Here is a 27,875-nt window from a genome sequence, read left to right as displayed (position 1 = left end):
TATTAAGTTTTATTTTATTATTTTATTTGTTCTACTTCATTCTTTAATTCCTAATTTAATAAGTAATTTAAATAGTTTTATTTAATTTTCAATTCTTTTGTCTTATTATTTTGTTTTATTTTATTATTTATTTTAATACTTTAATTTAATTCTTGAATTTAATTGCTTAATTTAACGTTTCTGAGCTGATCCCACCGAATTTAAGGCTGGAATGATAAACAGGATTTTTAAAAGCTTTGGAAAATTCACTGGTTTAACTCCAGCCTTGGAATGAACAAAACTTTGGGGTTTATCCCTGGAAAGAGGAGCTCCCAAGGGTACCTTGGATCCGGAGAGGATGGCTCCAAAAAGATGGATAATTCGGAGCTGGATCATTTCTGGGAGCTGCTTCCCGCCTTGGAAACTCTCTGTGAGGATGAGGAGAGAAAGATTTAATCAGAGGAGCAAACAGAAAAAAAAAAAAAAAAAACAAACCCAAAACCAAACAGAAAAGGGCCCCTTTCTAGCTAAAAATAAGGGGAAAAATCATATTTTCAGCCAAAAAAAATAGGGAAAAATCCCTTTCCTACCAAAATCCACACCATGGGGGTGCTGGACCCAGCTGGTGGTGGAGAGGATGAGGATGCTCCAGGTATTCCAGCTCTGGTTGTGCCAGGAATGGGGTTTTGGCCCCAAAAAAGAGGATTTGTGCCAAACTCAGGTGCAGTTGGGGGTTTACGGGCCGGAGTTTTAGGGGATTTTTGCAACGGCGCTGCCTCTAAAAGTGGATTTTTGGGGCTTCCCTGATAAAAATTCCCCTTTATGTTGATTTCTGTGGGTTCTGCAGGTGGTGCTGGGCTTAATTCCTGCTTTGGGATCCTGTTATTCTTCTCAGGACACGGGAGCAGGTACAGGATCCTAAATTTCTGGGGCAGGTGTAGGATAGCCTGGAACAGCATCCTCTATTTGCCCCGGAATCCTACAATAATCCTGAGATAGGTACAGGATAACTTGGAGCAGGTGTGGGATCCCATATCTTTGGGATAAGTACAGGATAACCTGGAGCAGGCGTGGGATCCTTTAAGGTCCTTGGATCAATACCTACACCTGAATACGACATCCCTCCACAGATCCTATAAATATTTCCTGATCCCACCCCTGCTCCAGCACCCCCCCATCCGTGGACCCTCTCCCCACTTAGGGACCCCACACCGACCCTTCCCTTTCCCAAATCCCACTTTTACCTTGGAAAAAGGCACCGAACTCGGGGGGCAGCGGGGCGGGGGCGAACTTGTATTTGCTCTTCTCTTTGGAGCTGATGGATTCCCTGGAAAGAGAGGGGTGAGGTGGGGGGATCCAGGACGGGGGAGGGAATTTGGGATGTGGGGGGTGTCCCTCACCCGCTCAGCTGCCGCCGCCAGGTCTGGTAGGGGTCGAGGAAGCACTCGCAGAGGTGCAGGGCGTGGAGCATGCCGTTTTCCAGCTGGGACCGGTTTTCCAGCTGTGCCTGGCTCTCCAGCTGTGTCCCATTTTCCGGCCGTGTCCCCTTCTCCAGCTGTGCCCCATTCTCCTGGCTCGCCAGCTGTGTCCTGTTTTCTGGCCGTGTCCCCTTATTTTCCAGCTGTGCCCCATTTTCCAGCTGTGCCCCCTTCTCCAGCTGTGCTCGGATCCGCTCGTCCCCCGGGATGCTCCGCAGCTGCCGGGAAAGCCAAGCTTTAATCCCTGACACCTCCAAAAAATGGGAATGGGCAGGAAACTCCGCTTTGTGGGGAGAATGGGATCATCCATCAATCAATCAATCTACCAATCAGAGCCCAGAGCAGCACAAGCTGGGATGCACTGACCAATCAGCAGCTAGAGTCACACAACCTGTAGGGCTGCTGACCAATCAGAACTCAGAGCTGCACTGACCAATCAACACCTGGCACTGCAAAGCTGTTGGCCAATCAGCACCAGAGCAGCAAAAGCCGTGGAGCCATAAACCAATCAAATTACACAGCAACACAACCTGTACAGCTCTCAGCCAATCAACATCAAGAGTCACACAAGCTGTGGACTCACAGACCAATCAGCATCCAGAATCACACAACCTGCAGAGACACTGGCCAATCAGCACTCAGTCACGCAGCCTGTGGACTCACTGACCAATCAAATCCCAACACAGCACCACCTGTAGAGCTCCTGACCAATCAGAGCCCAGATTCACATAATGTATGGACTCGGAGACCAATCAGCGCTGAGCCCCTCCCCAGCCAATCAGGCCCTGCCCATTCTCATTCCCAGTTCTGCTCCCATTCCCTTTCCCATTCTCTTTCCCATGACCGTTCCCATTCCTGTTCCCACTCCCATGATTGTTCTCATTCCCGTTCTCATTCCTGTCCCCATTCCGATTCCCATGACCCTTCCCATTCTCATTCCTGTGCCCATTCCCATGACCGTTCCCGCTCACGTTCCCATTGCCATTCCCATTCCTTTTCCCACTCCCACTCCTGTTCCCATGATGGTTCCTCTTCCCATTCTCATTCCTGCTCCTGGTCCCACTCCCATTCCCATTCCCACTCACATTCTCATTCCCGCTCACATTCTCATTCCCGCTCACATTCCCATTCCCGTTCCCACTCCCATTCCTGCTCCCACTCCTGTCCCCACTCCCATTCCCATTCCCATTCTTGCTCACATTCCAATTCTTGGTCTCACTACCGTTCCCATTCCCACTCCCATTCACACTCCCATTCTCATTTGTGCTCACATTCCCATTCCTGGTCCCACTCCCACTCCTATTCCCATTCCCACTCCCATTCCCACTCTCGTTCCAACTCCCACTCTCATTCCCGCTCACATTCCCATTCCCGCTCACATTCCCATTCCCGCTCACATTCCCATTCCCGCTCCCGCTCCCACCTGGCTCCCGCAGAGCCGCAGCAGCCGCAGCACGTGCGGGAGGCAGCCGGGGCTCCTGTCGGGCTGGATGTTCTCCAGGTTCCTGGAACAGAAAACATCGGGAATTCATCCTGCACGAGGTGGGGGAGGAAATTTGGGGAGGGGAAGAGGGAAACTTGGCGGGGAATAAAGTGCTTGGGGCAGGGAAAATGCCATAAACAATTCTTATATTTTACACAATTTTTGTTATATAACGTTGTATTATTATTTTTTGTTATTAATAATAAAAATAACATTTAATTTTTTTTTTAGCGATGTGATGCAATTTGGGGGGGACTGATGGAATTTTGGGGGGGAATAATGGTTTCCTATTTTTATATATTAATCACATTACATTATTTTATTTATTATTATATTCACGATGATTGTTAAATATATTAATCATTAATAATATTAATTATTTTAAAAAAATTTTTTTGCAGATATAATGCATTTTGGGGAGGATACTCCACTGGGAGGGAATGATGAAATTTTGGGGGAAGTAGTGGTTTTTGGTTATTATATTTTTATTATATTACATTATTATTATTTAATTATTATAATATATATTACAATATCATTTGTAATATATAATATATAATACATAATATATATGAGACATAATACATAATACATAATATATAATATATAATATATATAATATTACATATAAAATATATAATATATAATATATAATGTACTATATATAATATAATAATATATATAACATATTATAAATACATACTATGTATTATAATATACAAAAATAATAATTATTAATAATAACAACAATTATTATTAATAAAATCACTATTTTCTAATTTTTATTTTCAGAGATGTGACGCACATTTGGATGGGCACTGCATTGGGGGAAATGACAGCATTTTGGGGGACAATTACATTAATTTTTAATTCTTATATTTTTAAAACCTGTTATTTTGCAGTATTATAATTACTGCTAGTATTATTATTATGACTATTATTATTATTATTATTATCAATTATTTTTAAAGATAGCATACACTTTGGAGGGGATTTGGGAGCATCCCAGATTTCCCAATGATTTCCCTCAGGGAGGAATTCTGCGGGTTTTTTTTTGGGATGGGGGCCGCACATCCCCAAAGCCACCCGCTGCTTTGGGACAAACCGGGACACGCCTGGTGGGGACACAGGACCCGCGGCCCTGGGGCTGCTCCGTGCTGGGAACCCCGGAGCAGGAGGATAAGGGGGGCCAGAGGGATTTGGGGTCACCCACCTGCAGATGATGATGAAGAACTTGAGGAGCAGCAGGGCCTGGCCCAGCCCCGTCCCCCTGTCCCCGTCGCGTGTCCCCAGGGCCACGCTGTGTCCCAGCCTCTGGCTCAGCACCTGCAGCACCTCCCGCGGCAGCGCCGGGATCTCCGAGCCCGGATCCTCGGGCCTGGGCGGGATCGGGGCGCAGGATGTGACCCCGCTGTCCCCGGGGCCCCCCCGAAGCCCTCCCCGCCCGCGGCACCGGATGGCTCCGACCACGGGGAGCGGATGAGGCGACGCCGCCCCCATGTGTGGCGAGACGCGGGTCTGGGGCCCCATGGGGGGCACCCGGGGGTTTGGGGACACCCAAGGATTTTGGGGGTCAGCCGGGGGGGCTGGGGTCACTTACAGGGGTCACTTGGGGGTGCTGGGGTCATCCAGGGGTGCTAGGAACCACTCGGGGGGTCATTCGGGGGTGTTGGAGGTCACTCAGGGGTGCTGGGGGTCACCTACAGGGGTCACTCAGGGATGTTGGGGTCATCCAGGGGTGCTGGGGATCACTTGGGCAGGACATTTAGGGGTGCTGGGGTCACCCAGGAGTGTTGGAGGCCACCCAGGGGTGCCTGAGGGTCATCGATGGGTGCTGGGGTCATCCCGGGTGGGGTCACTCAATGGTGTTTGGGGTCACTCAGGGCTGTCTGGGGTCACTGAGCGGGGTCACCGCAGGGTTTTGGGGTCCCACCTGCGGGGCTCCAGCGAGGGCAGGACGATGACCCTCTCGAAGCTGGTGACGAAGGCCTCCAGCCACTGCTGCAGGTAGGACAGGTCCTTCTGCAAGGGAGGGCGGGGCTGGGGCCGGCAGCCAATCACAGCCCTCCATGGTCCCCACCCGCAGGGACTGGCCAATCACAGCCAGAGAAACCAGCCCCGCCCACTCAGGTGTGTGACACACCCCTGGGAGCCACTGACCAATCGCAGTGCAGAATCACACAACCTGTGGAGCCTCTGACCAATCAGAACCTAGAACCGCACAACCTGCGAAGCCTCTGACCAATCAGAACCTAGAACCGCACAACCTGTGAAGCCTCTGACCAATCAGAACCTAGAACCGCACAACCTGCGAAGCCTCTGACCAATCAGAACCCAGCACAGCATCACCTGTGGACTCGCTGACCAATCAGCAGCCAGAGCAGCAAAACCTGTGGAGGTGCTGAGCCAATCAGAGCCCAGCAGAGCACAACCTGTGGATCTCACCGGCCAATCAGCTCGCAGAGCACCTGTCCCTGCAGCCAATCAGGGCACAGCGGGCCCTGCCCGGCCCAGCTGTGATTGTGCAATGGGGACAGCGGGGACAGCAGTGACAGCGGGGACAGCAGTGACAGCGGGGACAGCGGGGGACAGCGGGGGACAGCAGTGACAGCGGGGACAGCGGGGACAGCGGGGGACAGCGGGGGACAGCGGGGGACAGCGGGGGACAGCGGGGGACAGCAGTGACAGCGGGGACAGCAGTGACAGCGGGGACAGCAGTGACAGCGGGGGACAGCGGGGGACAGCAGTGACAGTGGGGACAGCAGTGACAGCGGGGGACAGCGGGGGACAGCGGGGGACAGCGGGGGACAGCGGGGACAGTGGGGACAGCGGGGGACAGCGGGGGACAGCAGTGACAGCGGGGACAGTGGGGACAGCGGGGGACAGCAGTGACAGTGGGGACAGCGGGGACAGCAGTGACAGTGGGGACAGCGGGGGACAGCGGGGGACAGCAGTGACAGCGGGGGACAGCGGGGGACAGCGGGGGACAGCGGGGACAGCGGGGACAGCGGAGGACAGTGGGGGACAGCGGGGGACAGCAGTGACAGTGGGGACAGTGGGGGACAGCGGGGACAGCGGGGGACAGCGGGGGACAGTGGGGACAGCGGGGGACAGCGGGGGACAGTGGGGACAGCGGGGGACAGCGGGGGACAGCGGGGACAGCGGGGGACAGCGGGGGACAGTGGGGACAGCAGTGACAGTGGGGACAGCGGGGGACAGCGGGGACTCACCCAGGCTGGGCACCCCCACCCAGCGCCCCGGGGGCACCCCCAGCCCTGGGCACCGCGAGGTGGCACCTGCAGGTGTCCCAGGTCCCTGAGCGCCCCGTGGGGCCACCTCGGCGTCACCCACAGCCCTGGGCACCACATGTGGCACCTCGGCGTCACCCCAGCCCCCGAGCACCCCAGTGTGGCACCTTTGGGGTGCCCCGTGTCCCTCAGCACCCCAGTGCTGCACCTCGGGGTCACCCAGAGCCCTGGGCACCCCAGTGTGGCACCTTTAGGGTCACCCGCATCCCTGAGCACCCCAAGAGGGCAGCTCGGGGTCACCCAGAGCCCTGGGCGCCCCAGTGTGGCACCTTTAGGGTCACCCGCATCCCTGAGCACCCCAGTGCTGCACCTCGGGGTCACCCAGAGCCCTGGGCGCCCCAGTGTGGCACCTTTAGGGTCACCCCCATCCCTGAGCACCCCAACAGGGCAGCTCGGGGTCACCCAGAGCCCTGGGCACCCCAGTGTGGCACCTTTAGGGTCACCCCCATCCCTGAGCACCCCAACAGGGCAGCTCGGGGTCACCCAGAGCCCTGGGCACCCCAGTGTGGCACCTTTAGGGTCACCCCCATCCCTGAGCACCCCAGTGCTGTCCTTTGGGGTCCCTCACAGCCCTGGGCGCTGCATTGCATCAATCTGGGGTCACCCACGTCCCTGTGCACCCCAGTGTGGCACCTCGGGGACCCCCGCACCCTTTGGGGTCACCCCAATCCCCGAGCACCCCGAGTCCCCCGTCCCCGAGCGCAGCACCCCGCGCTGTCCCCCCATTCCCACGGGGACCGTCCCTCCCTTTTCCGGGATCCCGGCGCTCCGACGGCTCCCCCAGGCACCGCCACAACGGGGTGGGGGGGGGACACCCCAAAATCCGCCTCCCCCGCACTTCCCGCTCCACCCCGAGCGTCCCTCGGGACGGGCCGGGGGTGTCCCCACGTCCCCAGAGCCGGTACCTGTCCCCGGGGGTGGCCCTGGCCATCCATGACCCCGCAGCCGTGGGAGCGGCGCCGGCGCAGCGGGGCCGGAACGGGGTGCGGGGGGAGGGGGTGTTTAGGGGGGGGCCCCCCTTTTTGTCACCGCTGTCGCTTGTGCAAAGCCACCAAAAAAGCCCCAGAGCTCAGGAAATGCCAAGTCACCCGCGGCCCCAACGGCGCTTCCTGCCCCGCTGCCGGCTCCGCTCGCTTGGGGACACCGGCCCCGCTTTTGGGGACACCGCGGTGCCACCGGCGCCCCCGTCCCTGCGCCCACCCGGGGCCCCGGGACGTCCCCGAGCTCGCGGTGGCGGCAGCACGAGGAGCTGCGTCGGTTCATCCCGGAATTCCCTGCAAATCCAACACCAAATCCTGCCCCAGTGTCGAGTTCGCCCCGAAATTCCCGGGGCACCCACCGGGAGCTGCACCTCGAAATTCCCGGAGGGCCCTCCCGCAGCCGGAGCCCCGGAATTCCCGGTGCGCCCACCTGGAGCTGCTGTTCCAAAATTGCCGGGGCACCCGCGCGGAGCTGCATCCCGAACCCGGAGCTGGCTCCTGGAATTCCCGCTGTGCCCACCGGAGCGGCGCTCCCCGAGTTCCCGGTGTGCCCCGCCGAGGCCGCGGTCCCTGCCGGTGCCGGTGGCGGTGCCACCCCGCGGAGCTGTCGCAGCCGGTTCCCGGCTGGCAGAGCCTGTTGGGCGGCTTCTGGGGCTCGGCCGGCGCGGAGCCGCCTGGGAGCGCCGGGAATCCGAACCGGGAATGCCAGACCGGGAATGTCCGACCGGGAATCCGAACCGGGAATGCCCAACCGGGAATCCGAACCGGGAATGCCAGACCGGGAATCCGAACCGAGAATGCCAGACCGGGAATGCCAGACCGGGAATGCCCGACCCGGAACGCCCAGCCGGGAATGCCAGACCGGGAATCCGAACCGGGAATGCCAGGCCGGGAATGCCCAACAGGGAATCCGAACCGGGAATGCCAGGCCGCGAATGCCAGACCCGGAACGCCCAGCCGGGAATCCAAACCGGGAATGTCCAGCCGGGAATTCCGCCCTTCCGCCGGGAGCCCCCCAAAAAGTGACAGTGACAAAGCCGCGGGGATGTCACCCCCTGCACTGAGCGCCACGGGTGACACCGAGTGACCCCGCGGGGGCTGGCACTGGGGTCACGCTCCCGCCGCCCCTTGGAGGGGTGGGACAGCACGGCCACCCCTGGGGACAGCCCTGTCCTCTGTCCCCTGCCAGGCCGGTGACAGCACCTCTGTCCTGGTTTAAAGCCACCGGAGACACCGCGGCCGTGCCCGGGCCACCGGCTGGGGGGTGGTGACAGGGACACTGCCATGGAGGGGACACTGCCATCACCTGGGCCATGGCCCCCCAGCCTTGTCCTCGCCAGGGCCTTGGGGACATGGCTGTGGCAAAGGCCACAGGGTTTTGCTCTGTGACCTGGCTGGGGAGGTGACACCGGGGTCTGGCCACGTCCCTGGTGCCCCAGAGGTGGCACGGCCACCCCACTGGTGTGGCACAGCGAGCAGGACACCCGGACAAGTGGCACCTGTCCCCACACAAGTGTGGGTGACACCTGTCCCCTGTGAGTGCCCTGGCAGCACGATGGGACCCTGCAGGGCCATCAGACCCGGGTGGCACCGCACGTGTCCCCAGGGACACTCCACAGTGTGACACGCGTCCCCTGCCACCGCACACCCCCCGTGGCGGATGGCGCCGGTCCCCATCCACGTCCCCTCTGTGACCACACACAGCTGCAGGATGGCACCTGTCCCCACATGACCACGGGCACCTGGCAGAGTGGCACCTGTCCCCACACAGCCACAGAGAGCTGCACCAAGCGACACCTGTCCCCCGGGCACTCCTCAACAACGGCACCTGTCCCCACCCGGCCACGGCCACCTCGATGGTGTGGCACCTGTCCCCACACGGCCACGGCCACCTCGATGGTGTGGCACCTGTCCCCACCCGGCCACGGCCACCTCGATGGTGTGGCACCTGTCCCCTCACGGCCACGGCCACCTCGATGGTGTGGCACCTGTCCCCACCCGGCCACGGCCACCTCGATGGTGTGGCACCTGTCCCCACACGGCCACGGCCACCTCGATGGTGTGGCACCTGTCCCCACCCAACCAGGGCCACCTCGATGGTGTGGCACCTGTCCCCGCACGGCCACGGCCACCTCGATGGTGTGGCACCTGTCCCCACCCAACCAGGGCCACCTCGATGGTGTGGCACCTGTCCCCACCCGGCCACGGCCACCTCGATGGTGTGGCACCTGTCCCCACCCGGCCACGGCCACCTCGATGGTGTGGCACCTGTCCCCACCCAACCACGGCCACCTCGATGGTGTGGCACCTGTCCCCGCACGGCCACGGCCACCTCGATGGTGTGGCACCTGTCCCCACCCAGCCAAGGCCACCTCGATGGTGTGGCACCTGTCCCCGCACGGCCACGGCCACCTCGATGGTGTGGCACCTGTCCCCGCACGGCCACGGTCACCTCGATGGTGTGGCACCTGTCCCCGCACGGCCACGGCCACCTCGATGGTGTGGCACCTGTCCCCACACGGCCACGGCCACCTCGATGGTGTGGCACCTGTCCCCACACGGCCACGGCCACCTCGATGGTGTGGCACCTGTCCCCACACGGCCACGGCCACCTCAGTGACCCCACAGCACCAAGGCCACCCTGACAAGGTGGCACCCGTCCCCACACAGCCACAGCCACCCCGATGCAGTGGCACCTGTCCCCATGTCACCCCCCGATGTCCCAGCATGTGGCCCTGTCCCCACAAAGTGGGGTCACCCTGTTTTGGGGTGCAGAGGAGGGCCCCAGGTGACATCGCGGGGCCAGCTGAGGTGACAGGCCCCATGGATGTCCCCAGCCCGGGCCACAGCGGCGTTTTGGGGGAGCAGTTTCACCCCAAAACCCACCAGGTCACCCCAAGGCGCGGGGACAGCGCTGGGGGTGACACGGGGGGTGACACTTGGGTGCCACCTCTCCGGCAGGACCCGCCCCCCACCCGCCGTAATTAAGGACAAAACGACGCACGAGCGACTTTTGGGGTGGCGCGGGGGGGGTCCCCAACCACGGACCCCCTTGGGGACATCCCCCAGGACTGGCAGGGGGTGCCGGGGGCCCCCAAAGCCACCCCCCACCGAACCCCGTCAGAGCCCGCTGTCCCCACCCTGTCGCCGCTCCAATGTCACCGCGCACCTGTCGCCGGGCGGTGGCGCCGGCAGCGGGGGGGACACGCGGACCCCAAAAATCCTCCCGAGGGGGGGGGGTGGGGAGCCCGAGGGACCCCCAAACCCCCCGGGGAGGGGACCCCAAATTCGCCCCGGGAAGGGGGAGCGCGGCGGGCGGGGGGGGGTCCCCTCGGGATGCGCTGTCCCCGGGGTGGTGGTGGGGGTCACGGCGGGGCTGGGTGGCCTTGGGGACACCGCGCAGGTGACAACGGCGCGCGGGGGGGGGGGGGGACGGGGGACGCGGTGGCAAACGGGGGGGGGTGGGGGTGCGGGACACAGGGGTGGCGCGGACACAACGCGGGGGTCCGGGGACCCGCGGGGCGTGACAGCGCAGGGAGGGGGGGGGGACACAGCGAACGGGGGGATGCGACAATGGGGGACAGGAGGGGATGGGGACGCGGAGCGGGGGTGGGGGCGGCAATGGAGGGGGCGCAGCCAGCGGGGGTCGTGGTGGGGAAGGGGGGGGGGTGTCCCCGTTGCGGTGGCCGCCCGGGGGTGGCGGTGCCCGGCGGCGGTGCCCGTGCCCGGCTCACCTTGGCGAAGTAGAGCATCCAGAGCTCGCAGAGCCGCTCCCGGGAAGAAGCCATGCCCGGGGCCGGGAGCGAGCGGCGGCTCCGCCCCCCCCCGAGCGCCCCCCCCCCCCACCCCCGGCACCTCCCCCAGGTGTGGGGGGGGGGGGGCGGGGACTCCCCTCCACCTGCTGGGGGCCCTTCACCCACTCCCCGCTTCTCCTCCTTCCTATTCCCGCATCCCCGCGGTCATCTATGGGGTGAGGAAGGCAAAGCCCCACCCCGCCCCAAATAATTGACGCTGATTAGCGCAGCTGAGCCCCGCTCGCCCTCGGGGATGCCCCGCACAAACAAGACTCGGCGCTTCCGCCTCGTTTTCCCTTTTAATCTCCTTTCAAAGCATTCCCAAATATTGAATGGGGATTTTTTTTTTTTACCTTCCCCCCATCCCAATCCCCCACAATCGATTGCTCGCATCGATACGCTCGGCGCTCGGCGCGCCCGGCCTGCCGCGCATGCGCGCCGCGCGTTGTACGGCAGCGGGGCGCGGGGGACAAGATGGCGGCGCCCGGCGGCGGCATGGAAGGCGCGGCGGAGGCCGACGGCTTCGTTCTGGGGCGGCTGGAGGAGGAGGCGCTGAAGCGGCGGGAGCGGCTGAAGGCGCTGAGGCAGCGCACGCTGCAGGTCGGGCCGCGCCGGGCGCTGCGAGGGCGGGGGCAGCGTTCGGAGGGGCCCCGCCGTGGGGCCGAGGCTGCGGAAGGGGCCCGGAGTGGGCCTGGGGAGAGGCCGGGGGCAGGCGGAGGGGCCCACGGGAATTCTGAGAATTTTGGGATATTTGGGATCCTCTGTTCTTTGGGTGGGACAGGGTTTGAGGATTTTGGGGTCCCAGAGGGTGTGGGGTGGGGCTGGGGGGTGTCAGAGGGGCCCCAGGTGGGTCCCCGTTATTTGGGATGTGGAAGCCAGAGGGTCTGGGGGTGTGCAGGACATCCCACGAGGATCCTGAGTTATTCGGGATTTGGGATGCAGACAGTCCGGAATGGGGCTGGGAGTGTTGGGGGTGGGGCACAGAGAGTTGGAGGCGGGTCTGGGGATTTGGGATGCAGAAGGGTTGGAATGGGGCTGAGGATTTTGGGGTCCCAGAGGGTCTGGAATGAGGCTGGGAATGTTGGAGGGGAATTGGAACATCCCACGTGGATCCGGAGTTATTTGGGATCCTCAGTTCTTTGGGTGGGACGGGATTTGAGGATTTTGGGGTCCCAGAGGGGCTGGGGGTGTCAGAAGATCCCAGACAGATCCTGAGTTATTTGGGGTGGGGCGGGAAGGGATTTGAGGATTTTGGGGTCCCAGAGGGGCTGGGGGTGTCCAAGGGTCCCACATGGATCCTGAGTTTTTTGGGATGTGGTGGGACAGAGGATCTGGCACTTCCCTGCCCTCACCCCCTCCATGTGCAGCCTCTGGGATATTTGGGGTGCTGATCCCAGGGCAGGGCGGAATTCCCGATCCCGCAGGGATTGAAGTCCTGTGGGTGTGGGACCCGGATCAGTGCTGGGAATGGTTGGACTCCATCTCCAACCTCGAGAATTCCAGGATTCCAGAACTCTTTTCCCGTCACCAGTGGAAGCAAAATCTTGGGAAAAACCCAATTCCAATGATTTCCCTTCTTCTCCTTGAATAGGATCTCCCCGTTTCCTGACAGGGAAGGTTAATTCCTCAAGAAACCCGGCAGAAAATCACCGGGATTAGATTTTCCTGCTGCTCCTCAATCTCCCCTGGCATTCCCATCTCCATGGCGACGCGCACGGAGATTTTCCCTAATTCCCCCTTTTCATCCCTCTCCATTAAAAAAGGATTAAAGGCTCCTTGGGATCCCAAACTCCATCCCGGGCTCCTTTCATCTCCTGGAATTCCAGCTGGATTTGCCCTTTTCTCCGGAGCTTTGGGATGGGATCCGTGGAAATGAGGAGTGACACGGAGCCTCTTTGGGATGGGCTGGGGATGCTGTGCCAGAATTCCCCTTGGGAATTCTCTGCGGCTTCTCCCGCTTCTTTCATGGGATGCTTTGGTGGGAAGGGCCTTCAAGGTCATCCCGTTCCTGGGGCAGGGAATTCCAAGCAGCTCTTTGGTTTTTAACGGAGAATTCCTGGTTTTCCAAGGATGGAAAGCTGAGGGCAGGAAGAAAAGGGTGGGAAAGGAAAAATGGCAGAAAATAAATTTTTCCATCCAGTGTCATTCCAGAGGGATGGAGGACAGCTCCAAGCTCCTGGAAAAGAGCTTGGATATAGAGGGAAGCTTTTCTCACCCTGCTGGAAGATTCTGGGAGAGCTCAGCCATTCCCAGCCCTCGGGGAGAAATTTGGGAATTCTGTTGGGATGTGGAAAAGGTTTGGCTTGGAATTCCTGCTTTATCAAACCTTGGAGAATCCCGAAATCCCAGATTTCCTTGGGGAAGGAGCCTGAAAGTTCCATGGGCAGGGAACTCCAATCAGCTCCTGTGGAGCTCTTTGCTTTTAATGGAGAATTCCTGGTTTTCCAAGGATGGAAAGCTAAGGGTGGGGAAAAATGGTGGGAAAGAAATTTTTCTTTTGGGAAGGAACCTTACAGCTCACCCAGTTCCATGGACAGGGAACCCAGAACATTCCAGGCCTGAAAACCAAAGGGAAGCAAACCTGAGGCTGGGATTCCAGCAGGAATTCCAGGTTTTAATGGGAATATACCCTGGACATTCCAGGAGGAGCCACCCCAGGATGATCCCGAGCTGGTGAAAATTCCAGCAGTTTTTGTGGAGCAGCTCAAGGTCCTTGGGAAGCTTTTCCTGCCTTTTTTTGGGAGCTGTGGAAGGCTTTTATCCCTTTCCTTTATTCCCAGTTGGTTCTGTTCCCTTTGACAGCTCATCCCTTTGTTTTCCTGCCTTAATTCCAGAAATCCAGGGAATGCAAATGATCCCAGCTTCAGATCTCTGGGAAGCGTTTCAAGGGCAACGGATTTTCGCTGGGAAAAAAAATCCTTGGACGTCCAGGACTTCCTAAAAATTAGGGAGAAGCTGAAAGAAGGAAAATATCTCGGAAATATCCCGATTTTCCCTGTTTCTTGCATCCTTTATGTTAAGGAATTCTGCTTTTCCTGGAGTTCTCCTGTCACTCTGGTGTCTCGTGGGTGGAATTTTGGGTTATTCCCACTGAAAACAGTGGGAATGTTCACGGAGAACCCTGGATTGTGTCCTGCCTGTGGAAAAATCCAGGTTTTTTTGGGGTTCTCTCGGGGTTGGAGGCACCAAAAGTAGGGAAAAAGGGAATTTCTTCTGTCTGCTCTTTCAGTTTCCAGATCAGAGTCCCACAAGGAAAATTCTCCAAAAATATTTTGGTGGAAAAAATAATGGGAGAGGAGAATAAATCAATGGAATAAGGAGAATCCTGCTTGGAGATTCCATGGAAAAATGGGAAGCTGCTCCTTTGTCTGCAGTGCTCGGATTCCCTAAGGAATCCTGCAGAGGCTGAGCTGTGGGAAAGCTTTTTGTGGGAATATATTCCAGGATTACCCAGAGAATTTTAAGTGAAAATGTAGGAATTCCTGCTTTGGGATTCCCACTTTTCCGTTCTTCCCATGGAAAGTGGGGGATGAAGGACTTTTCCCATAATTTAAGGAAAAAATTCCTTGCTGGGACAATATTTGGGATGTCCCATTGGCCACATCCTAGATTTCCAGCTTTTCCCCTTTTCCTTTTGCCTTTGCTGTGAAATTCTGGGATTTGATGGCTCAAACTTCCACTCTGAGGGAATTCCCTGGGAATTCCTCTCCTTTTAAAATCTGGGGGGATGCTGCAGATATTCCCAAAGGATCCCTCAAGCAAAATCCAGGTGGGATCTCTGTGGGAATGCCAGGCTCAGATTCCCTCTTCCATCCCAAAATTCCCAATCCAAGACCTCCACAGCTCCTTCTCCTCCTTTTTTATCCCCAAATCCTCGACAAGCCGGAGCTTTGCCGTGTTTTAGTGGGAAGGAAGGGTCTCCCATTGCTCCTTCCCTCATCCCTGCTCCGGAGCATTCCCTGTGTTGTTCCTCGAGCTGGAAAAATTCCTTTGGCTGCATCCCAAGCTTTTGTTCCCGGCTGGACTCGCTCCAGAACCACGTCCCTGCTCCCGCACAGCTTCCCTGCGGCAGGAAGGGCCGGCACTGCTCCTTTCCGCAGGCTTTTCCTGCTTTTCCGCCCTTTCCCTTCTTTCCCAAAGCCCCGGACAATCCTGCACTTTGGCCGCTCCTCTCCTTGTTTTTCCCGTTTTTTTTCGTGCTGGGATTTGTTGTTGCCGGAGCAAAGCTCCTCGTGATCCAGTGCCAAAGGCTTGGGAGAAGTGTTGCTGTGGAAACGGAGCCCAGGGAAGTTTTTCCAGTCAGGATAAAACCCCCGGAGGGCTCCCAAGGATCCCTTCCTATCCAGGCTTTTTTAGGGAAGTCGGAAAGGGCTGGAGCGCTGGAAATGTTTCATCCTGGAGGTTCTTCCCAACAATTCCAGCCTGGGAATGTTGATTTGGAGATAAGAGGGAGGGAGGTTGGATGGCTCAGGTGGGATCCTCAGGACAGGAGCAAATTTTCTGGAGAAAATCCAGAGGAGGCCCAGGAGCTGCTGCAGGGCTGGAGCCAGGCTGGGAGAGCTGGGAATGTTCCCCTGGAGAGGAGAAGCTCCAGGGAGAGCTCAGAGCCCCTTGCAGGGCCTGAAGGGGCTCCAGGAGAGCTGGAGAGGGACTGGGGACAAGGGATGGAGGGACAGGACACAGGGAATGGCTTCCACTGCCAGAGGACAGGGATGGATGGGAGATTGGGAATTAGGAATTCCTGGCTGGGATGAAATTCCCAGAGCAGCTGTGGCTGCCCCTGGATCCCTGGCAGTGCCCAAGGCCAGGCTGGAGCAGCCTGGGGCAGTGGGAATTCCCTGCCCGTGGAATGGGATCATCCTTAGGTTCCCTTCCAATCCAAGCCTTTTGTGCCCCTGGGCTCAGGGGATTTTGGGAATTCAGCTCTGGGAATTCAGGAGTGCCACAATCTCCTTCCTCCCGCCTGTGCCCTGCTCTGTAGGAATAAAGTCAGGATAAGTGGAGCTGAGCAGTGTTTGCAGTGCCCAGCCCTGCTGCCATTCCTGGGAAATCCGGGGCTGTGCTGGCTTTTTTTCCCTACTCTTTCTTTCCCACCCTTTTTTCCTGCCATTTTTCCCTACCTTTTTCCCCCCACCATTTTTGTTTCCCATTTTTGTTTTCTTCCCCTGCCCTTTTTTCCCTTTCTGCCCTTTTTTCCTTTCCCTCCCTTTTCCCCCACAGTTTCCCTGGAAAACCTTTGCCTTGATTTTCTAGGAATATCCTCAAGCCTTTAAAAAACTTTGGATTTAATGGGAAAGAAGCTGGAGTTGGGAATTTTGGGCCAGCTCATGGCAGGATTGGAATATCCAATATTCCAACGCCTGGGAAAAGCAGGAATTGGCAGGAGTGGGAACAGCCAGGCTCCTGGGGAATATTTGTGCCAAGTATTTCCTTATCTTGGAACCCTCTGGATAAAATTCCAGCAGGAGCGAAGGGAATGCAGCTCTGGAGGAGAGGAAAGGAATGGGAAAGGTCTCGGAGTGTGGGAAGGGACTTGGATTTCCATGGATTCAAGGGTGGCTAAACATTACCCAGCTTGGAGCTGCAGGAGGGAATTCCAGAGGGCTCTTCCCAGGTTTTATTGAATTTGTGGAGCAGGGAATTCCTGGGAGTATCCCAAAGTTTTAATGGACTTAAAACAGGGAATGAAAATAGGATTAAATTGGGATTTTCGGGATGATTATTATCGGTTTTTCCCTTGAAAAAACTGGGAATATTTTCCTTTGGATCAGGAGCTGAACCTGAACAATTCCAGCCTTGGCTCCTTTCCCTGTTTGCTGGGAATGTAATTTTTAACCCGGATTGTGGAACAGAGTTTGGAAGAAGAGGGATCCAAGGAATGAGTCAGCAGTTTGGGAAGCATTCCCAGGCCTGGAAGAGCTCCTGGATAATATTGGGATCCTGGAGCTGGTGCTGGGAGAGGGACTTGGGATAAGGGATGGGACCCAGGGAATGGATCCCAGTGCCAGAGGGCAGGGAGGTGCGATGTTGGGAAGGGATTCCCAGGAAATTCCATGGCTGCCTCATCCCTGGAAATGTCCAAGGCCAGCTTGGAGCAGCCTGGAATTGTGGGAATTCCCTGCCCATGGAATGGGATCATCCTTAGGATCCCTTCCCATCCAAGGCTTTAGGAAAAGTTGGGAATTCAGCTCTGGGAATAGAGAGGGCTGAAATCTCCTTATTCCCAATCATTTTCCATTGAAATAAAAGTCGGGATAAGTGAAGCTGAGCGGTGTTTGCTGTGTCCATCCCTGCTGCCATTCCTGGGAAATCCAGAGCTGCTCCTGCTTTTTTTGGGAAGTTGAGAGGTTCATTTCCTTCCAGGATTCCAGAATTCCATGGCTGCTCATTCCCAGCTGGGCACCATTCCATCCCTGTTCCTGCCTGGATAATGAATGGAAGAGGGAATTCCACCGCTTTTCCTGGGATCTGGTGCTGCCCATGGAGCCTTTTTCCCTATTCCAGAGAAACTGGATTTTGCACCAATGTTTTCCTGGAGCTGGAATTCCTTTGTTGTGCTGCTCCCTGTGGGATTCCATGTTTTCCACCCCAAATGATAAATTAGGGAAAAAAGGAATCCTGCTCTGTGAATTCCCAGATCTTTATGGCTTCTCATCACTCATTCCCAAATCCTTTCTTATCCCAAAAATATCCCAATCCCAGAGGATTCTGGGGTCGTTTGCTCTCCCGGATTTCCAGAGAAACCAAAATCTGATAGATTATCCCATTTTTTTTGCAGAACAAGGAGAGTGGAGAACCTGAACCCAAAATTCCCAGAGAAGATGAGGAAGAGGAGCCGGTCAAGCACAGGTAATTCCTTCTTTATTCCCACTTTTCCCATGAGGATTTCCCCTTGGATCTCTGCGATTCAGTGGGAATTTTCCATAGGAATTTGGTGCAAATAATTTGGGATGAGGGATGGGTGGATTCATCTTGGAGGCAAAATTCCATGGGTAAAGAGGGAAAACCTGGAGCATTTCCAGAGGCAGCAGGAATGTTGGGAGCTTCCCTGAATTCCCAGCCATTCCTGCAGGGATTGGTATTTTTCCATGGATTCCTGTGACTGTTTTCCCTGGAAAACGGGAGCCGAGGCAGATCCAACCGATCCAGATTCCCACCAGGGAAATTTGGGTGGAAAACATGAAATGTGGATAAATCCCATAGATTTATCCCTAAAAACCTCCTCTGTGGCAGAAATGAACCAGGAAAAAAAAGAGGAAAATCGTCCTTTTAATTTTTTTTTTTTTTCTGGGGGGAATGACTCTTGGAAAAAGCAAATCCCGGTGGAGAAAATCCCACACAGATTTGGGGCTGGAAGCGCCAAATTTCTTGGGAGAGGGGAATTTCTGTGCTTGGAATTTGTGCCAGAAAAAGCTCCGGAGGTGAAACCAGAGCTTGGGAAAATCCTGAATAATGAATGGATCAGGAGCTCTCGGATTCCAGCGCTGCCACCGGATCTGGAGCCGATGGAATCTGGGTTGGTTTTCCCACCCCTGTGGATCCAGGCCTGGCTGGAATGAGGAATTCATCCTCCAAATCCCAAAAAATCCTGGTTTGTGCTGATTTTCTCCTGGGAATTGTCCTCCAAATCCCAAAAAATTCCTGGTTTGGGCTGATTTTCTCCTGGGAATTGTCCTCCAAATCCCAAAAAATTCCTGGTTTGGGCTGATTTTCTCCTGGGAATGGCTGCTGGGATTGCCTGGAGGAATCTGAGGCCTCTGTGGCATTCCTGGTGTTTCATTCCTGATGTTCAGCAGCACCAGGAAATTAGTTTTTCCATGGATTTTTCCTTCATCCAGTGGCAGATCCAGACAAAATCCTTCTCCTGCCTCCGGATGATTTCCTGGAAAATCCAAGGAAGTTTCAGGTGGAGAAGAAAGTGTGGAGTAGGAAATTCCATCCCGGCTTTCTCCTTAAATTCATGGAATTCTTTGGGATTCCCCTCTTTTGGGGGGAAAACTGCACTTCCCGATGGATTTCCCTGTTGTTCCACCTTTCCCATCTCAGCTTGTTTTGTTGGGATCCAGAGGGAATTTCCCAAGGTAAATTCCAGCAAAATCTGCTCCATGGGAATGTCTGAATCCCAAATTTTGCCTGGTTAAGTCCCATCTTTCGATTCCCTTTTGCTTTTCTTGTGAAATTTCCGCTTTTCCCATGGGAGTTGGATCTGGAAGAGCTCATCCCTTGATTTCCTCTTGGATTTGGATTTCCCAAGAATCTCCCTATGGAAAAGGGAATTGCTGGGCACTGCTGGCCTGGGGAAAAGGGGAGAAAGCTGCTGGAATTTCACCTGGATTTGGGAAATGAGGAGTCCTGGTGGCTGGAATCTCCCTTCCCTCCAAAGCACTTCCAGGAGCTGGGCTGGATTTTCCAGGCAGAAGGAATTTTGTGGGATGGGGAATGTGGTGGTTCAGTGAATAATCCCGTGGTTTGTGGAGCAGCATTCCAGGATTTTCTCTCCTGGCTGCTTCATTTCAGCTCCATCCCAGTCCATCCAGGTGTGGAATTCCAGGATGGATTGGCTTGGAATCCTTCCTGGATCCCTGGGATCCCGAGGATTCTCCACAGGCTCCATATTCCCAGCTAATCCCAGGAATGTGCTCCCTCAGGAATGGCTGGAGAGGGGAAACTCTGGGAGAAGGAGCTGGAGGTCCCTGCCTGGGCATGGAGTCATCTAAGGATTTTTTCCTGCTTTTCCCTTTAGTTATGAATAAATTTTGGGAATTTCCTCTCAGCCACTTGGGATATGGGGAAATCCCATCAAATTCCATCCCTGAAAGTGTTCAAGGCGGGGTTGGAGCAGCCTGGGATAGTGGAAGTGTCCCTGCTCATGGAATAGGATTATCCTTGACTCCCTTCCAAGCAATCCATTCTGGGATTCTGGGGTGCTCCCACCCCTTCTCCACATTTTTCCCTCTGCTCATTTTTCCAGGAGTCTCTGGGAGATCCCATACTCGCCTGCTCCATGGCATCCCAGTGCTGCCAGGAAAGCTGGAGCAGGGAAAAACCCTGGGATGGTTTGGGTGGGAAAGGACCCAAAGGATGATCCCATTCCATGGGCAGGGACAGCTCCCACTACCCCAGGCTGGCTTTGGACACTTCCAGGGATGGAGATTCCCAACTTTTCTGTTCCAGTGGCTGCAGGAAGGACAAGATACCTTCGTCTCTGGTTTTCCCAACATTTTTCCCAGCCTGTGCTCCCATTTTTTGGCCACTTCCTGCTTTGTTCCAGCTCCACTCCAACCTCCCCATCCCTTTTTTCCTTCTTCATTTTCCTGCAAATTCCCAGCCCTGCAAGCCCTGCTCTTCTCCCAGGAATTCAGCTCCGATCCCTGATCTGAACTCTGGGAATGCTCTCTGGAGCTGTGAAAAACTTGGATCGGTGTGATTTTTGTGTGGACCAGGAAGCGGAGCCGCTGCTCCACCTTTCCCAGGAAAAGGGTGTGGGAGGATTTCGGCCTTTCCGCCTCGTTCCCGCTGGGTAAAACGCTGGATTTGGGAATCAGGGACCTGCTGGAGCCTGGAATTCCCATCCCGCAGCGCTGAGCCTTGGAATCGGGCTCCTTGTGCTAACAAAGCTCGTCAGAGGTGGGAAAGCGGAGCTAAAAATCCAAGGAAAAGCTCGGAAAGGGATGTGACAAAAATAAACCTCAATTTCCCAGCTTTAGGAAAAGTGAATGCGCACGGAGCCCTGCCCTTGGACACGGAGTTATCCTTGGAAGCTGCAGCTCCTGGTCTGGGGGAGGAGCGGGGCATGGGAAACCCGATCTCCCTCAGGAATTCCTCCCTCTGGAATGCCACCGAGCAGGTCCGGAGCGCCTTTGTTTGTTAATCCCTGCCTCAAAATCCCTCGGGATTCTGCTCCAGAGGGGGTTGGGCTCGCCAGGAGAATCCAGGACGTGATTCCCTTCATCCCAGGGAAGGGGTTTAGGACGAGGAAAAGAATTGGAAAAGAATCAGGATTAAATGTGGGAGGTGGGAGCTGAGCTGGGGACCCGGGGAGGGTTTGATTGACACTTCCCGGGATCTGCTCCCGCTTGGACACGGCCATGGAGCATCCCAGGGATCCCTTCCCAGTGGGAATGTGCTCAGGAAAAGGAGTGGGAAGCTGGGAACTGCCACGTTTTGCTCCAAGCTGGAAAAGGGAAAGCAGGGATTGAATCCACCTGGAAGCTGAGAGCACCGGGATCCAGGCTGGGAAAATTCCTGAGCTAGCTCCATCCTGAAGGTTCTGATCCATGTTTTGGGCCTTCCTCCCTCTGGAGCTGGAGGATGCTCTGGTTTTTCCCTCAGGATGGAGCTGATCCATCCCTAGGGAAGGATCCATGGAGCTTCCCGTGATCCCAGGCTCTTGGTGATCCTGGATTTTCCCTGGGATCAGGATGAGCCTCCAGAGGTGACACCATGCTCCTTCCAGCCCTTGGCTCTTCCCAGTGCTCCGCTCTTTTCCAGGAATCATTCCTGGGAATTCATCCACCCCACAGTGTTTTGGACATGGATTTTGGGTGCTCAGACTTCCAGCTGCTCATCCTGGGTGAGAATTCCTGGGAATGGGAGCATGTCTAGAGCATCTTTCCGCTGCCAGTCCTTGCGCTGGCTCCGTGCTGGGATTGTGGATCTGATCCTGGGAATTCCAGCAGTTATACCGGGTGTTATCCCGTGGCCATCTCGGTGCTCCCAAGGTGCCTCCAGGGCTCCTTGTGGTTGAACCTCAAGGGTGGAAGTTGGGTTTGGATCCATCCCGACCTGGAGGAGCCGCAGGAAAGCATGGATGAGGTTTGTCCTCGTTCCAGTGTTGGTATTCCCAGCATGGCTGGGGTGGGAATGGCTTGGAATCATCCAGCTCCACCAGGATCCCACTCTCCACATGGAATGGGGGCTTTGTCCTGGTGTGATTCATGGATATTGAAATTCCCAGTGTCCACCTGGAAAAGCTCAGGTGCTTGGGAAAGCCCTGTGGGAAGCGATGGGAATCCCGATGGATTTGGGATCTTCTCCAGCTCTCCTGGAACACCTGGATGTCTCCCAATCCTTACTCCAGCAGGGAAAACCAACCGGCCTGGCAAGTTTGGTGTGGAGAGAGGTGGGATTTTTTGGGATTCCTTCCTTCTGGAGCCACTCTGGGAGCAGGATGGGCTTGGACACGCTCAGGAGCTTGGGCAGGAGCAGCTTTTCCAGGGAAGAGCTTTTCCTCAGGGTGGGTTCTCCTGGATCTCTGCCTGCTTCTCCTTTGGTGCCTTGGGTGAAGAATCCAGGAATGTCGGCAGCACCTGCTGGAGTCAGTCCAGAGGATCCCATGGAGCTGCTCCCAGGGCTGGAACCCCTCTGCTCTGGGAGAGCTGGGAATGTTCCCCTGGAGAAGAGAGATATCCAGGGAGAGCTCAGAGCTCCTTGCAGGGCCTGAAGGGGCTCCAGGAGAGCTGGAGAGGGACTGGGGACAAGGGATGGAGGGACAGGACACAGGGAATGGCTCCCACTGCCAGAGGACGGGGATGGATGGGAGATTGGGAAGGAATTCCTGGCTGGGAGGGTGGGGAGGGGCTGGGATGGAATTCCCAGAGCAGCTGTGGCTGCCCCTGGATCCCTGGCAGTGCCCAAGGTCAGGTTGCAGCAGCCTGGGATAGGGGAGGTGTCCCTGCCCATGGCAGGGGTGGAATGGGATCACCCTTCAGATCCCACCCAGCCCATTCCAGGATGATTCCATGATCTCCATCCATTTTTCCTGCTGTTCCTGGAGGTGAAAGCCTCATCCTCAGGGAGCAGGATGGGGAAGCTGCTCCTGAAGCAGCTCCCAGTGACTTTTGGGGATAATGACGGGAGCAAGGAACCTGTGACACCAGAAGAAATCCCTGTTCCAGTTTTTCATGGCAAAGCCATTCCTGGTGCTCCTGCCGCAAGGATTTTGGCAGCCAGAAGGCTTGGAGAAATCCGTGGAATTGTTTTGTTCCATAAAACCCTTGGGGCTGGAACAGTGAAGCACAAGCCAAGCTCAGAGGGGCCTGGTTTCCATCGGGAACACTCTGGGCATTCCGTTCATTCCCGGCGTGCCGGTGCCAAGGGCCTCCTCCCAAAAAAGCTGGGATCCCTCCTGCTTCCCCAGCCAGGAGCTCTGAGCCTGAGGGAAACATGGATTTGGGATATTCCCACGCCAAACCAGGGAATGTGCCACTCCTGGCAGTGTCCATTGCTTCCCTCTGGAATGCTGCACTCCCCAAATCCTCCCAGTACCTTTTTGGGAAGGAATTCCTGGCTGGGAGGGTGGGGAGGGGCTGGGATGGAATTCCCAGAGAGGCTGTGGCTACCCCTGGATCCCTGGAAGTTTCCAAGGATGGGGCTTGGAGCACCCTGGGATCATGGAAGGTGTCCCTGCCCATGGCCCTGATCCCAAGGGTCACGTCCATTCTGGAATTCCATAATTTACCTCAGTGAGGTTCTGGAACACATCCCGGTGTTCCTAGCACTCCCATGGAGTGGCTCAGAGTCTTGGCCAGGAGATTCCTGTCCTGGAGCAGGAATGGGATGCACTGGGAAGGGTTGGATTTTCTCCCTGTGCCCTGGTGACTTCCAAGGTTGGATTTTTGGTGCTTTCCTTAAAAACCTGGTCCTCTGCTTCCCAATCTTCCCAGCTTCTCTTGGAGCGTTTATCCCGGTTAATCCCATCCTTGGTGATTAATGAGCTTCACCTCCCTCATTATCCCCGTGGGCTGAGCTTTTCCATGGATCCCGCAGCCTCCAGCGTGTCCTGGAGGTGGGATGAGCTCCTGCAAGCTGGATTTTCCAGGACTGTGCCTTTGGGAATTCCTCTTGAGGCTTGCAGGGTTTGGCTCCAGCGAGGAATCCCTCATGGGAATGAGGGTGTCCATTTATAGCCCAAATTAGATGGGAATGTCCTGGAATTGTGGCTCAATCCTGGCTCCTGAGCTTTCCTGGAGGAGATGAAAACATGGAAAAACTTCCAGGTGATGTTTGGGTCCCTCATTCCCTCAGCTCCACCATCCATTTATTCCAGATCTGGGATTTGCTCCCTGATTTTAGCACTTCCAGAAATGCTTGGATAACCACCTTGTATCCTAAATAATCCTTTTCCCCCCCGTCTTTCCCTGAAAGATGTATTTCCATGATTTTGGATCTTCCCTGGGGTCTCCATCTGGAATATCCCAGTTTTTGAACCCAAAAGGTTGGAGCCAGGTGGGAATTGGGTTCTTCTCCCAGGGAACAGGGACAGGACAGGAGGGAATGGCCTCAGGCTGTGCCAGAGGATGTCTCAGGTTGGATACTGAGATTATTTCTCATGGAGTGGGGAATGGGAGTCCCCATTCCTGGTGGGATTTAAAAGCCATGGATGTGGCACTTGGGGATACGGATCTGTGGTGGCCTTGGCTGGATTTGATGATTTTGGAGGCTTTTCCAACCTCAACAATTCCATTATTTCAGCTACCTCGGGCTCCCTATTCCATTCCCGCTTTTCCTGAGTGCCCACTGGGACATCCTGGACTTTTCTCACTGCTCTTCCCACTTTTCCCAGGGAGATCAAGCTGCGGAATTACGATCCTGAGGATGAGGAGCTGAAGAAGAGGAAGCTGCCCCCGGCCAAACCGGCCTCAGGTGGGAGAAACCGGGAATGTGGGAAGGGAAATGAGGGCTTGGGAAGCTCCGTGCTCTTCCCAAAGTGGGAGATCCACTGGGATGAGGTGTCCACGGAGGGGTTGGAATATCTGATCCTGTCACCCTCACACCCAGCATTGCACAAGAGGGGTGGGAACACTCCCAGGCCCAAATCCAAGGATTCATCCTCAGAGGAGCCTCCCTGGAGGAGCCTCCCGGAAATTCCGTCTGCTTTTTGCTGGATTTATCTTGAAGGAAGTCTTAGTCAGGAGTTGAGGGCATTGGGGCTGGAATTTCCTCACCTGGTACTTCCATAAATCACCTGAGGGGGAAGTGAAGGAGTTCCCTGAATCCTGAAGTGTGGAGTTTTCCTGGAATAAATCCCTTGAAAAATGCCCTGAATAAAAAGGGAAGGCTGGGAATGGCTGGGAATTCTGGCACTGCCCTTTCCTTGTGTTTTTGTAGGAGCTTAAAACTTCCATGTGAAAGGAAAGTTGTGGAAAGGCTGGAGCGTGCCCAGGGAAGGGAGCGGAGCTGGGGAATGCCTGAGGGAGCTGGGAATGTTATCCTGGAGAAAAGGAGGCTCTGGGGGGACCTTCTGGCTCTGCACAATTCCCTGACAGGAGCCCAGGGAGAATTGGGATCTGCTCCCATGGAGCAGGGATGGGAGGAGAGGGAATTACCAGGTTGGATGATGGGAAAAGTCCACTTGTCCCGCAGTGGTGGAGCCCCATTCCGGGAGGGATTGAAATCCCTGTGGATGTGGCACTTGGGGACATGGGCAGTGCTGGCCTTGGCAGTGCTGGGAATGTTTGAACTCAACCCAAGAGGGCTTTTCCCACTGAAAATGTCCTTGATTCCATGAAATCCATGTGCTCGAGTGGGATGTGCTCCCTGGTGCCACAGCCCCTCCGTGGGTGGCTTTTTCCATGAGTGTTTTCCCATTATCCTGGATATCTCCAGAGCTTTCCCTATGACCTGGGCTGTAGCTTGACTCCTCCAAAGTGATCCCAGGCCTGGAAATGAGTCAGGGAAAACAAAATTCCGGACCTTTGGAGCAGCTTATCCTTGCAGATGTTGGGGAAGAGGCCTTGATCCCAACTGGCTTCCAGCTGCTGTTGCATTTTGTGGGATTTCAATCATTCCCAGATAATTTTTAGGAGTCTCCAGAAGGGTTTGGATACCAAAGGGATGTACTCAGCCATGTTTTTAAGTAAAGCTGTGGGAATGGGGTTTTAGGGACGCTTTTGAGGGGCGAGCCTGGAGCGCTGGTGGAATTCCCGGTTTTCCAACACTGATCCTGTTTCCCCATCTAGTGGAGGACACAGTGAAGGAGCAGCTGGAAGCAGCCAAGCCGGAGCCCATCATCGATGAGGTGGTAGGTAAAGCCGGAGCTGGAGTTCTTGGGAATCCAGAGCTGGAAATCCAGACTGGGAAATCTGGATCTGGAAATCCGGATCTTGGAACCCAGATCTGGGAAATCAGAATTGGGAAGTATGGATCTGGGAATCTGGAGCTGGAAATCCGGATCTGGGAAATCCAGATCTGGAAATCTCAATTAGGAAATCCGGAGCTGGAAGTCTGGATCTCGGAATCCAGATCTGGGAAAGCCAGAGCTGAAAATCTGGATCTGGGAATCTGGATCTGAGAATCCATAACTGCTCCATGCCAGGTCCAGGCTGGAATGTTGCCTTTGGCTTTCACTGGATGTCTCCTCTTCTTCCCTAGGATTTGGCAAACTTGGCTCCCAGGAAACCTGACTGGTGAGTGCCTATGGAATGCTGCTCCCGGGAAAAGCGTGTTGGAGTCAGCGGGGGGGGTTCCAACACCTTGAAACTGTGCTGGAATTATCCAGGAAAACCTGAGCTGAGGGTTAAAAATGCCAGGAAGATCCTGTGGGAGATTGGAAGGAGCTGATCTTTAACGACCCTTCCAAGCCTGAGCATTCCATGATTCCATGGAATTGGAAAACTCCCCTGGCCATGGAGGAAGACACAATTCCCTTTTCCTGCTGATTCTTTGGAATGCTTGTCACCGAGGGATGGGCTGGTTTTGGAGCGGTGGCACTTGGGAGAGAGAAGGAATCTCCACTGGGAAAGGTGGGCCCTGCCTGGCCATGGAATTGTCCTGACCTTGTCGCTCTCCTCCCAGGGATTTGAAGCGGGATGTGTCCAAGAAGCTGGAAAAGCTGGAGAAGAGGACGCAGAGAGCCATCGCGGAGCTGATCCGTGCGTTCTGGAGCCGCGGGAATGGGGTGGCTCATTCCAGAGGGATTCTGTGATCCATGCTGGGAGCTCGCTGGGCCAGGGAGGGATTGGTGGGGCTTGATCCCTTCCAAATGGATCTGGGAAGCTGTTGGTCTCAAGGAGCTTCCCAAGGAGGCTCCAGGAGAGCACTTGGATTGTGCCAAGGGAAGGGTTTCGGGGTCCTGTGCTAGGTCGCTCCCAGTCCAACCAGTCCATCCCTTCTCCATGGCTTTTCTCCTGGCAGGAGAGCGCTTGAAAGGGCAGGAGGGGGAGCTGGCGTCGGCTGTGGGATCAGCAAAGCAGGAGGGAAGCGACTCCGAGTGAGAAGAATCCATCAGGAACGGGCTCTGGATCTGCCTCACACCAACCCCATGTCCCTCAGGTCCCATCCCTTTTCCCAAACTTCCCCAATCCTGCCGTGCCTGGAGGAGAGGCAGATCCATGGAGCCTGGCTGGCTGCTGAGGAACTTCCATGGAAAACGTTCTGGGGTTGTGGCAGGTTGATGGGAGCAGTACAGACCCCCCAGTTAGCTGGAATTTCCTTGGAGCAAGGAGAAATGGGAAAACTCTGGACTGGGGCTGGAAAGGTCAATCCATACTGGCTGGGAAAGGAGGGAGATGCCAGCAGCCCTTGGAAAAGCAGGAGCATTTCCCAGGGATTGGTGCTCCTGTTCCTGTGCAGAGACTCCTTGAGGCTCTGAGTATTTGGGAATATTCATGGCCAGCCCCGGAATCCCTGTGGGAAGTGGCTCGGGAATTGTTGGCTGCTCTGCATCTGACTGAGTTTAATGTGGGATTTGCTTTGCTCCCAAATTTCCCAACCCTCCAGGAGCATGTCCCGCTCCTCCTCTTGGGGGTTTTTTATTGTTAATGGATCTTTTCCTAATAAAACAATTCCATGTGGAAAAACTTGTCACTTGTCCTGCAGAGGAGTGGGAAGAGAAGCAGTGGGATTGAGTCCGT

The 27,875-nt window shown here is 55.8% G+C and overlaps 2 protein-coding genes across 5 annotated transcripts in view; one reads left to right on the top strand and one right to left on the bottom strand.

Moving 5' to 3' along the window:
* Positions 1–11,052, bottom strand: part of NBEAL2 (neurobeachin like 2) — a 28,454-nt gene extending 17,402 nt beyond the window's left edge. For 2 of the 4 annotated variants that reach the window (XM_068176402.1, XM_068176422.1), the window contains exons 1-7: positions 10,963–11,052; positions 4,874–4,962; positions 4,154–4,318; positions 2,881–2,962; positions 1,380–1,675; positions 1,224–1,306; positions 322–407 (exon numbers count right to left, since the gene is read on the bottom strand). In XM_068176402.1, coding sequence (XP_068032503.1) covers positions 322–407; positions 1,224–1,306; positions 1,380–1,675; positions 2,881–2,962; positions 4,154–4,318; positions 4,874–4,962; positions 10,963–11,016 — 855 coding nt within the window. In that variant the 5' untranslated portion in view covers positions 11,017–11,052. Of the gene's footprint in view, positions 1–321; positions 408–1,223; positions 1,307–1,379; positions 1,676–2,880; positions 2,963–4,153; positions 4,319–4,873; positions 4,963–7,153; positions 7,201–10,962 lie in introns of those variants that run through there. The other 2 variants (XM_068176415.1, XM_068176407.1) reach the window with 2 other exon arrangements.
* A 413-nt stretch (positions 11,053–11,465) lies between these two features.
* CCDC12 (coiled-coil domain containing 12) lies at positions 11,466–27,517 on the top strand. The gene is made up of 7 exons (XM_068176390.1): positions 11,466–11,622; positions 17,801–17,871; positions 24,587–24,666; positions 25,983–26,044; positions 26,395–26,429; positions 26,818–26,894; positions 27,157–27,517. The coding sequence occupies exons 1-7, from the start codon at positions 11,497–11,499 to the stop codon at positions 27,234–27,236; spliced, it is 531 nt and encodes a 176-aa protein (XP_068032491.1). The 5' UTR covers positions 11,466–11,496; the 3' UTR covers positions 27,237–27,517.
* The last annotated feature ends 358 nt before the right edge of the window (positions 27,518–27,875 follow it).

The sequence above is a fragment of the Anomalospiza imberbis genome, chromosome 1 (genome assembly GCF_031753505.1).
Source record: "Anomalospiza imberbis isolate Cuckoo-Finch-1a 21T00152 chromosome 1, ASM3175350v1, whole genome shotgun sequence".
In the NCBI taxonomy this organism is placed as follows: Eukaryota; Metazoa; Chordata; class Aves; order Passeriformes; family Viduidae; genus Anomalospiza; species Anomalospiza imberbis.
The sequence above is the reverse complement of the archived record's forward strand: the minus strand, read 5'-3'. Positions and strand labels throughout refer to the sequence as shown.